A 12,001-nucleotide genomic window follows, 5' to 3' on the forward strand; every position below is an offset into this window, starting at 1 on the left:
ATATCGACATAAGCGACATTTTCATGAGAATTTAAAAGGTTTCTTTGTTATATTTAACACAATTTTCACATCTTTGAAAAGTGTCACTCCGAACTTTGTTGCATGTTTGGTGTTTCTTGGAATAGCATTTTCTTACATTATATCAATTTCCTCTTCAAAGACATCGACAAAGCGCGAGGCGGCCATTTTGAAAATTGGACGGAGTTGATTATAGCGGAATACGACGCCATTCTCGACCAATGAGAGCGCGAGAATTTCTATAATCACCTGAGTATTTATACTAGTATGATATTATTCTAAACTGCATCGTAATATAGATCACCTTTAATGTTTTGAATTTAAATCCCTATATTATTCTTTCTCCTGACATTTAGACATTGATGAATGTCAGACCAGTCCCTGCTTAAACGGTGGAACCTGCCACAATACGCCGGGCAGTTACCAATGCAAATGTGCCAGTGGACACGATGGAAAACACTGCGAAAATGGTATGAGATTTTTATAACCGCAGTGGGGTAGTACTGTTGTTGCATTGGTAGAGATGTTACAGTATTTTTAGCCCAGTAGCAGTGGGGGAGTTTTTGTACGTGTAGTACTTATGACTATAATTAACAATTATTCACCTCAGCTCAGTGAACATTAATGAATATTCGCCGAGCCGGACTCGAGGTGAATTTTCACCAATGTTGACCAAGCCTGAGGCGAGTAATTGTTTTAGCATAATTTTCAGAGCTGAGCAAAGAGGACTACAGAATAACGGACTAAAACATAAAAACACAGACCCAATTGTTCGTTTGCATACACGTGTGTAGCCAGTTTAATAATAAGCCTACATGTACATCGATTTTGAATAAATTTACTCATTGAGTTCTGCGGTAAAACAAACAAGCGAAACACTACGAAAAATAAATTCATCCGGTACCTTTGTTTTATCGTTGTTCACTTCATTCACAGTTATCATCATCGTCTAAAAATGAGTAGCTTTAGTTTGAAGAAAAATAAATTTCGGTCAATCGATCTGACCTGCTGGCGATCAACGTCACCAGTGCGTTTACGATTCTTGAATTCCTTGAATACGAGTTCTTCCGTGAAAGGCTTTTTGGTGCAAGGGCGACAGCAATTATTTTGAAAATTATCCATCCTTTCAAATATCCTGGACTTGGAGTGATGTCTTCCGAATAAATGATAAATTTGATTCCGCAACTGTCCGCCATGTTTACTTGCCGAGATGGCAAGGGTGGCGAGCTTAGTAGCCAGGCCTCGAAAATGTTATATTCACCGCCTGGCGCGGTGAATATAGCGTCATATAAGGAATCGCTCAACCAATCAGACTGCTAGAAACTCTCTGTTCGGCTCTGAAATTATACTAATGTAAGATACTGCGCTTCAGGATGGGGGTCCATGCTCTGTTGTAGGGGAAAGATAATAAAAGTTACGCCAATTGTAGCATTAGAACGCCACCAAAAAATGCATATAAACGTGGGTTACTTATCGTGTTAACCCCTGTACTATTAATTGTGTTATTTTGTACCAGATGTAGATGAATGTAAAAACAATCCTTGTAAAAACGGTGGGAAGTGCACTAATTTGATGGGAAGTTACAGATGTGACTGCGCTCAAGGATTTACAGGCAAACACTGTGATCAAGGTCAGACATCATTTTGCTTTTGTGGAAATTAGCCTTTAGGAATTGGGTGAATAGAACATTACTAAGGGAGTTCTAACGCTACATTTAGTCAGGTACCTTCCCTATATAAGCTATACTGGTATGTGCTGCTGTGAGGGGTATGGTTTTCACTCAGTATAGTCTGGGATAGGGAAGAGAAATCAGACAGATTTGGTCTAGAATAGGGTATAATTTACTGCAAAAGTGGCCAGTGTATAAATAACTTAATCAAGAACAGGGTTTTCTATCCGGGGTTCTATAATAAAAGTTGAAACTTGGAAGTGACTTTGTAAAAGATTGGTTCATTCAGCGTATGTTGGACTAGGATAGTGATATTAAAGTTCCTGCATGGAAATAGCTAGTCTGGGATAGAGTAGGGTTTTTGGTGCCTAGTGTAGAATAGGGTTGCGAAATCAAACTGATCATAGACTAGTATAGGGTAAAGGTTTCAGTGTCCCAACGACGCACCCCTCCCCAAAGATTCAGACAGAGGATCACTCCGGGGATATATTCTAGCCAGGTTAATTTGGAAAACGAAGTTGCTTATACAGCGTTCATTTTCCCCTCCTACAAAGAAATCGAAAAAATCTTGGAATGTCTTCTCTTTTTATTACAGCTTTCATTGGTAGTTCTATGTAAATATTAGTGTCTTACTGGTGTTCGATTGAAAAAAAAAACCAACAAAGAACGAATGGAGCTCACTCGTTTTAAAGTTCTTGTACCGTGTTTTTCACATACTTAACAACGCCTTTAAAAGTGTCGAATACTGTTACGAGCTTGCTTATGCCATAGTTTCAACAGGTTTTATGTAGATAACAATCATACAAGGAGATGCCGCTAAACCCATACATCACTTTTACATCAAAGATGCTTGTTTTTGTCTTCGAGTATTTAGATTTATACATTTGGCTTCACTAGTTTGAAATTTTGTAGTTTAGAAGGATAAGGATGATTTTCTAATAAAGTCTAAAATGAAGCTGAAAACAGAACGTATTACAAGAACTCCTTGTAAAGACTGGTAATTTACTGAAGAAAATACAAACAAACAGAAACGAGATAAGGCGCTTTGAAGACCATGCGTTTTTAGTGGTTTTCATTATTTTAAGACGACGTAAGCTTACAAAAAGAAGCTTCGTTGGTGGAATTAAGATCAGGCAAACGTACTCAGTTCAACACAAATAAGCATTTTAGGTAAACTTATGAGCTGATGTCGTTCCTTGAGCTAGAAGAGGCCTCGAAAAAGAATAAATATTAGCCTTGCCTATTCACGTTCGCTCACACGAGAGCAAAAAAAGGCGAAAAATTTGTCATTTCTCAAGGACGGATTTTCCCTGTTTTTGATTAAAATGGATAAAAACTGGTGAGGAATTGATCGACGGAAAGAAAAATCGGGGACACCGAGCATCCAAATAAGTAAATTGTAGGCGAAGATAGCGCAGCCAGTGCCAAGCCCCATACTTGAATTTAAATTTCTTAAATACTTAAATTTCTTCCGTCCGCTTGATATATGACGCTTCACGTACGTGGCGTGACGTTGCGACATGAATTTCGCGCGCAGAAAGGATGCGCAGTAACAATGAGGGTGCTTAATTAATGGCCAGGGTGAGTTTGTTTAACCTGTGAAACAAAATCTAACAACGATATAAAATACTCAAAACTAGACAACTAGATCGACAAAAACAAATAATGAAATTATTGTAAGTGTTGAAAGTTATCCTTCAGAGGCATAATTTGGATTACCTAGTGGGGTCTTCAACTACTGTAAAACAATAATAATAATAATAATAATAATAATAATAATTCAGTGTTCCAAGCTTTCGCCTATCCACGGCATATTCAGGGATGCCAAGGATCGCGAAAGCTTGGAACAGTGACTTATTTTTTACAGTAGTTTAAGGCCTCAAGAAATACTACAAAATGAAATTGTTGTATTAAATTGTGTTGTAACTTTTACACGGGTTAGGCAGAATCACTGTAAGAAGACTCAGACGCGCTGGGATACTTTTTGGAAGCTTGGACAGACTTTATCATCCTAGTTTAGCACCCCTTTCTGCCCACATGTATAAATCTGGTGAATTAGCTGTTTTTAAAATCCCCAGATAAGTTATATATTTTACGATTTGCCAATTGAATGATTGTTTGCTTGCTCGAGTGATCGATTGATTCGAAACCGTAAAACATGAATAGAGACAGCCTAAAGAGAAATGAAGACTGTCTTTATAATGCGTCTAAAACAGATAAATATACACCCAATTTGTTATTGTTAGACCTAGACGAATGCAAGGAAAATAACCCCTGCAAGAATGGTGCTACTTGCATTAACCTGATTGGCGGATTTGAATGCAAATGTCCGTCTGGTTATCAAGGAGACACCTGCGATCAGGGTAAGCCTTTTAAGATATCTTATATGATATTATGATGAAATGGATTGTCTTATCCCGGAAGAAATACTTGGCGTTGCTAATTTTCAAAATAACGTAAAATAGATACAGCTTAGTTATTCTGCTGTAAAAGTTGGCCTATTTTTTTTCACCCAATTTTAATTGTTAAAGGAGACAGTCAGTTTTAGACTGTTCACAGTCCTCTATTTTCTCGTATTTTTTATTCGATCGTTGATTGCGCGGAAAAAATCGCAAGAGAACTGGACGCCAGTTCAAACCTTAGAAGATAGGAGCCAAGGAATAAAATTCTAAATTCGCCATTTCCAGATGATAAACGTGCCCTGCACCGTACCATGAGTTGCTCTTATACCTTCTTACTCAGTTTAAATGGATTTTGTCTACCAAAAACATATTTTTTGAAGCTTGTGATGTAACTAGACCCAGTACTTGGTCAGGGGAGTTTCCGTCATCCGGAATATAGATATCGTTTAATGTGGCCCAACTTCTCTTTTGCGCAGCATTCTCAGCAAGTGAAGGGAAGTTTCCCTCGCTACGCTCCCCATTTTCTCCATTTTTTTTTTTTTTTTTTTTTTTTTTTGCATTAGCAGGCGGTTTCTTCCTAATACTTTACTATGTTTGCAAATTGAGCTTTCTAAGCTTACTTTCAAAATAAACGGCCACACCTGTAGCGAATATATCCCACTTGGGAGTGTCGAGGTTTATTACAGCAAACAAAGCTTGGCGAACTGAGCACCAATATGAAATATGCATATGCTGTATTTAGGTATATGGTTACTCATGTACTATCACTTTCTGCGCATTTCCGTGGTTCTACTCAAGCTCTCATTGTGACTTAAAGCGTAATTGATGTTGATACCCGATACTGGATGAAGCAGCGACCAATAATAATGCTACTCAGAGGATAGGTAAAAGCGTGACCGTTGGGAAGTGCTGTGTAATAATGTGGGTGGCATCCTATCATATAAATAAGTTATTGAATTTTAAACTGCACTTCTCTATATCTAGATATTGATGAATGCCTTAACAATCCTTGCAAGAACACCGGTAACTGTTCCAACACTATTGGCGGTTACAACTGCAAGTGCATCCTCGGATTTGAAGGGAAGGACTGTGAGAATGGTAAGCACTGGAATTAAAATGATGTTTATAGAATATTTCGGTCTCACTAAAGGTGATCAGGGCGGAACACCGATGCTTTTACCCATCTTTCATCATGGTTAGGTTTGAACCTCAGGAAAGAAAAAAGTATTTTTCTTGTTGTTTTTATGTTTTGGATCTATTAGGCATACTTTAGGACTTTAAATTCCCAATCTCTTTCCTTTAGTCTTCGTTACTTACTGTCCAAGTTCGTCCAGAGGAGCGATTCTCGAGAATTCCATGACAAGCTCGACTTCGATTGGCATTTAAAACAGTAGAACTGAGCGGAGGTACAACACCAGGACCTCGATTGAGCCACCTGTTTGTCAGCAAAGCATGCCTAATTAAACCGGAAATCTGATATTTTCGGGTTTCAGATCTTTCTAGGGTCGCTTGGTCCTGGACTAAGGAAATGGGAGGAGGGGAGGGGGGAGACCCTCGGTAAGAGGCTGCATAATTCTCGATAAGCGTATCCGAATTTTCGCTTAATATTCGAGCCCCCTTCTTCCCGAGAATAGTTTCGTGTAAACAAGGCTTTGGGAGATGAGAGGGGGAAGGCTTGACTTAGTAGTCATTGAGCAATGACGTTTTCTGACACGACAGAAAATGTCGGCCAGTTACTGACTGATATCTAGACGGCAATTATGTTCACTTTCAGATGTTGATGAATGCAAAGGAAGTAACCCTTGCAAAAATGGTGGAACGTGCGAGAACAAGATAGGTACCTACAAGTGCATCTGCCCAGATGGAGTTACAGGATTTAACTGCGAGACAAGTATGTGATACCGACAACAAATATAACGTATCCAGCAATTTTTTTGTGATGTTAATGTTGATGTAACTGCCTAATAATCGAAAATTTTTAAGTCAAGAAAGAAGTATGACGAGTGATTGACAAATATTTTTGATAAGAAACGCTTGTACTGTATGTCTCGTTGTTGTTGGTGGTGGTGGTGATGAGACAAACAGTAACACAAACTGCCGTCAATTCAACGTTTTATGCCTGTCTTTCATAAACACAATTGATTGTAACCCGCGAGTTTCCAGAATCACCCTTCGCAGTAATCTTACATTAGGAAGGCAAAGAATGGTTACACAGGAGTTTCCTACCCAGGGATATAACGATGGCCAGCATACACCTCGTATCCACGAGACTTTGGTCACGTGGACACGAGGCAGAAAGAAGAAGGTAAAAAACAAGAAGAACGACAACCAGGAACAAACAAATAAACTACAAACGAACCATAGGGGGCTATAATGCTGAAATCTGGCCATGAAAGCACCCCATTTCGTGTGCCATGTTAAATCTTTGCAAGTTTTTTCTTTGCCAATTCATTTGCCCTAACACAACTCAACCGATGAAAAAACAACAACAACAGCAAAAAAACAAAAACAAACAGCTATTTCAGCTCTACATTGGCTTAATAATCAGGTATTTTATCAGTTCTGCAAAATTCTACTCAATTACAACTTCTAGGCTAAATGTCAACCCTACCTTTCATGTTAGGAAAGTGCCTGACTAAAAAGATAGAAACCTTAATTCAGATATAACACCAAAATCGTCCTCCGATACAGCATTATCGAAAACAAAGCAAAACAAAAAAAAAACCACAAACAAAACAACAAAAAGAAAGAAGCAAAGATAAACAAAAGTGCAAAATTTGTTTTGTCGTTAAAATAGCATCGGCCGATGTTGTCGGTATCTTGTTCGGAGCCAATATATAAGGTTATTGACCAAGTGTGAGGTCAAATGGCTGGATATTCAAATTCGTTTTTTGCGTGATTATGGGCCAAGACGGAGTCGAGGTCCGTAAACAAGCAAAAAAATGAACGAGGCCAACATCCAGTCATCTTGGTCAATAAAGGATTTATTACATGAAAAACAGAAAATATTTCCAGCGGGACACAGCTGGTACAATCCCGAGCGGAAAAGATAGCCCCGTCTTGCTCGCTTGGGTAGCCAATCACAGCGTTAGATTCGGTTCATCTTGCTCGCTCACGGAGCTAGCCATGCAATAAAAAAATTGTTCCGGATAGGTAAGCAACCTCGTTCCCAGGGTCTCTCATCTTAACGCCCCCTGGAGCGAGCGAAGAGAGACGGGTCTCTCGTCGATCTCTCCAGAGTGCGGTAAGATGAGAGACCCTGGGAACGAGGTTGATAGGTAAGTTACCCCTACACAGCTAGGTCAGCTGTCTGTCACTTTGTCCGACTGACGTTTTGTTTGCCTGTGGGCTTTTCTGTATCTTTCAGCGAAATCTTTCCAAGAATTGGGTTGTTTTAAGGACAAAGCAAAGGACCGCGCTATGGGAAACATGCTGAAAAGTTTTCGAAAATTTATAGACTGGCGTGACATGTCAAAAACAGTTAAAAACTGCTCTGATGTTGCCAAAGATCACAAGTAAGTAGACTTAACGAAATTTATGTTTCTTAATTACCGCTCTACCCGAGTAACATAAGAGAATCTCATTCGTTTCTTTCTCTGAACTCGTGCGCTCGTTGTGTCCAAAGGTTCTTGCTGAGTGTTTCCTGAAATACTGTTACATTTTGTCTTTCAAGGATGTACTACTTTGCAATTCAGTATTATGGCGAATGTTATGGTGCGCCAGAGGGTACAAAATATGATCGGCATGGGAAGGCCGACAATTGCTGGTCCGGTGTTGGTGGATCTTACAGCAATTTCGTCTACAGACTGCTTTGACAATGTTTCAAGGTAAGAAGATTAGTTATCTTCTTCACAGGGTAAATATATTTTAACTTGACGAAAGGACGGGAAAACGTTCTAGACAGAAATGAATTAGTATAAAAGGGACTCTGAAAAGTGTATGTGTATGTGACAAATTAAATAACACCATTTCCTTTCTTGCAGATATTTAATCTCAGGACAAGACGAAAAAACAATAATTACTACAGTTATATCAGACTGTCCAAAATAAAGAAGTAAAAATTAAAGGAAACATGTGGTGTCTTGTTTTGTTTTGTGTGGTGCGTAAATGTTCTTTTTAAGCTCTTCATTGTCGAAATACATGTAAACACAAGATTGGCCCAACGACGGTATTATCGTGGGAGATATGATTAACTTACACCTGGTATGGGAGATGGGATTATAATAATTTATTAATCTATTCAATATTCAAACTCCGGACAGCTTTCAATAGCAAGATTACGTGACAAACTATGGATTTTATAAATCTTTATTGCAGCTGTCGTTGTACATGTTATTTTGTACAGTGTTCAGCTAAAGCTTGAGGACAAAATAAGGCCAAATATGAAGTGTTCATCCCTTTTTGTACTCCTTGCTCGAATCGATCTGTAAACAAAAATACGACGCAATTTTACCAATAGATTAGACATATCGATTAAGTGTTTTTTCTCATGACAGACTATCCGGAATCATCAAGGAAGTCGATTCTGCTGGATCAGTAATGAAAATCTATTGCTCTTAGCTTCATTCGGGGAGTTCCGACTTATTGGTTAAAGTAAGACAGGACTTTTGCTGATTCAACTACCTACCATCAACTACAACAAACAAACAAGCAAGCAAGGACACAACCAAACACATACAAGATGAGGGGACAGATATGCACAAGCAAACGGAACAATCTCATCTTCAGGCTACGTAGACGGATTCGGCTGACGTTTCAACTTCCTTGTTGCTATCCAGTTCAGATCATGTGACGATTCATTTGGGAGGATACAACTGTTCTGTTTTTGCATACCACGATGCTTACAGTTGAAATTGCACAATGCAAGGGAATATATGAAGGACCATATATTTGAACTGCGGAGAAAGATATGAAGACATGATTGATCATTGTAGTTATATACACAACTTAAGCAGTTGTGAAATTAACCCTCGGACGTGCAGGGACAGGGGGGGTTGGATGCCACCCCCCATAACGTTTTTCCAATGCTTTGAAAAGGCGATTTACTCTAAGGGGCTGAAAATTTCAGAAGCCGTTCATTCATCTTCCGGAAAAAGATTGATATGTCAATTGTATTTCCATTTTTAACGTTGCCATGGCAACCACAAATTTCACGTAGGTATGGCCAAAAAACAAGTTTCTTTCACATAATTATTGATCTTTTTTTCCAGCTATCTTCTTCAAATTGAAGAACGTCGCGAATGTGTACATTTCATAAGCAGTCTGACTTGATTTTGAATTAATTTCCGTTATTTTTTGACGTTTTAAGAAAATAGTCAAGATGGCGGATCCAAATGACGTTAATTGACGTCATATGCCGTTATAACTAACAAAAATGGTGTCATCTTGTAAAGCCCAGGGCTATCTGATCAATGGAAATTTATTTCCTTAAAAATTATTGGATCTGACCTAAAAATGCTATAAAATGAACTAATTTTCGGCAATGTTCTGTTTTCCTTTGTCAGAGTAAAATAACTAGATGAACAATTAAATAAATTGCACAATTGTAACTTCCCAAATAAATCATCACGTGATCTGATTGGGTAGCCAGAAGTATGTAAACACGTTTTGGCGAATCCGTCTATTTCCGTCGTTCTGTCGAGTCCGGTGTATTTTCCTCACTGGTTGGAATCCTTATTCCGCAGGTAATAGAGCCTATATGTATAATGTCATTCAATTTCTAACGTTTCCAAGTCTTTTAACTTACCCTAATATTTCTCGCAGCTTGACCAAACAAACTTGTAAACAAGGTTGGAATGAGATACTCCCACTACTCTCTTGAAGCAACTGCGAGCTTTGCCGTCTTTAGCGTGAGTACTTCCAGCTTCAGCACCCGACCAGCAGCACTCACGTAGAGCAGTGAAACAGAAGAATAGAAGAGAAGAAACAGAAAGCACTGGAGAAATAGAAAGGTTTGGACGAAACCCAGTTTTTCCGCTAGCTCCTTCATTTTGTTTTAATTGTTTATAGGCTACAGATGAAATTTCCTACGCAGCCGGAAAATTGTGAACCTCTTCGATAAATTTAAAAGTGGTCATTTTGTTAAGTGTCACGGAAATAAATCATGTGAATAGAGCTCGTGTTTTGGTTGGCTGACAGTTACCAACTCATGTTTGCCAATGTTCACCCGTCAGATACGAGTTTACCAGCTTGAAAACGTTGGTGAAAAAGTTGGCGAGAATAGAGGCAAGTTCTGTTTGTCGCCAACTGTTTGCCAACGTGTTTGCCGACTGTTTTTGTGCCGTTCACACACACCAACTTGAGTTTGCCAACATTAGTTTTCCGTGTGAAGGCGCTTTACAATCAACAAAAACAAAAACAGCAAATACCACACTCATAAAAGAAGAAAATTAAAAAGAAGATTATGATAATTATAAAGAGTGTTTCGAGTATACAGCGTGGAAGCCGAGTTACCCCTTCTCCATTGCTAAACGACCGCACATGGAAGCAGAAGCTGAATCCTAACAATATGCAAGAAGAATTATTGCTAGTTTACACTGTCACGCCGTCAAAAATAAAAATCGTGATCATTCATTAAATTAAGTCAAGAATCCGGGATATGAGAGATCGCCAAGATTTATTCACCCAAATGTATAGAGTTTTGTATGGAGACGCGTCTGAGGGGAACCAACATGGCGGCCCTAAGAAACAGAAACATCTGTCACTGAGTTTTGCTATTGAAACGAAAGGTTATTACTCTAGGGCTCCAACATATTGAAAGTAATAATTCTGTGGAAGCACTGTTCAGTTAGCAAAAACTTGAGTGATAACTCTTCTCTTGACCTGCGCGATAGCCTTCTTGGGCAGCCATTTTAAGGACGGTGCCTACTTTTGTTAGTGCGCATACTTTCTACGCATCACGCAAGGCATGGTTTAAGCGCCACGCACGCGCTAGGGTTGACATTGACGCAATCAACTACGCTACCAAGTACACGACTAACAGAAAGCAAAATTTTCCTACTGTAACCAAATCAAGTTTAATGAGCTCGTATTTAAACCACGAACACCAAAATAGCAGCATATCGCTAACCACTGACTGTTAACATCTTCCAGCTGAAAAACTAGCTGTTATCTGACGAAAATTATACTGAAATCCAACTGTAAACAGCTACCTGAAGATGGCGTAGTGCGCGCGCAAATCAAGTGTGAAATACGCAAATGTTTTACTCACTGGGGAGGTGACAGGGAAAAATGTAACGGACACCGTAAAAGTTTTCAAAAAAGATCAGTAACTTTAAAAAAACGCGTGGTTACACCAACATTTTATGTTATGAAATGGAAGTGGAAAGCCTATTCAACACGTGATTAGTTTCTGGTTGTGAGCAAAAGGTAATTAGACTTTATTTTGGCTGAACCAGAGGAAGGCTGTCAGAGACGCTCAAAGCGCTGTTGCAACGATTTTGTTATTAAAAACATACCAAAAATGGTTTTGTTAACATTTACCATGCAGTTTTAAGATCTTTGTAAATGTGTTTGCGTTTCTGTATGTTAAGGAGCATTCGAAGGAAATCTGCGCCGGAAATATCCTTTCCTTCTTTTTTCAGAAAATGCTAATGTCAGCATTTTTGTTGAGATTCAAGGCTAATTATCTCGAAAAAATGCGTGGCTACCCCAATTTTTCTTTGTGGATTCCAATGGCCCTTGCCAAGATCTACTTTTTCCGCTAGGTCCTAACCCGGCGCAAAAACCTTTGTATTTAGTGGGCACCGTCCTTAATGTTGATTACGCAACGCATAAACTTGGAAATTCAAACGTCCTCTATAACAACATAAGGAACCCTGTTGAGCTAAAATGCTGTGAAACGTCAAGTTATTATAGAGTCTCGCATCTGATGAAACTAAAAGTTTAGAAAGACTGCTAATTTTAAATTTTG

The 12,001-nt window shown here is 38.8% G+C and overlaps 1 protein-coding gene across 1 annotated transcript in view; it reads left to right on the forward strand.

Annotated features, from left to right (window-relative positions):
- The window catches only part of LOC145488602 (uncharacterized), a 40,611-nt gene extending 31,487 nt beyond the window's left edge, over nt 1-9,124 (forward strand). The window contains exons 36-43 of the mRNA XM_081467490.1: nt 375-488; nt 1,535-1,648; nt 3,934-4,050; nt 5,074-5,187; nt 5,864-5,980; nt 7,457-7,604; nt 7,763-7,916; nt 8,073-9,124. Coding sequence (XP_081323616.1) covers nt 375-488; nt 1,535-1,648; nt 3,934-4,050; nt 5,074-5,187; nt 5,864-5,980; nt 7,457-7,604; nt 7,763-7,904 — 866 coding nt within the window. The 3' untranslated portion in view covers nt 7,905-7,916; nt 8,073-9,124. The remainder of the gene's footprint in view (nt 1-374; nt 489-1,534; nt 1,649-3,933; nt 4,051-5,073; nt 5,188-5,863; nt 5,981-7,456; nt 7,605-7,762; nt 7,917-8,072) is intronic.
- Nucleotides 9,125-12,001: the final 2,877 nt, after the last annotated feature.

The sequence above is a fragment of the Orbicella franksi genome, chromosome 5 (genome assembly GCF_964199315.1).
Source record: "Orbicella franksi chromosome 5, jaOrbFran1.1, whole genome shotgun sequence".
In the NCBI taxonomy this organism is placed as follows: domain Eukaryota; kingdom Metazoa; phylum Cnidaria; class Anthozoa; order Scleractinia; family Merulinidae; genus Orbicella; species Orbicella franksi.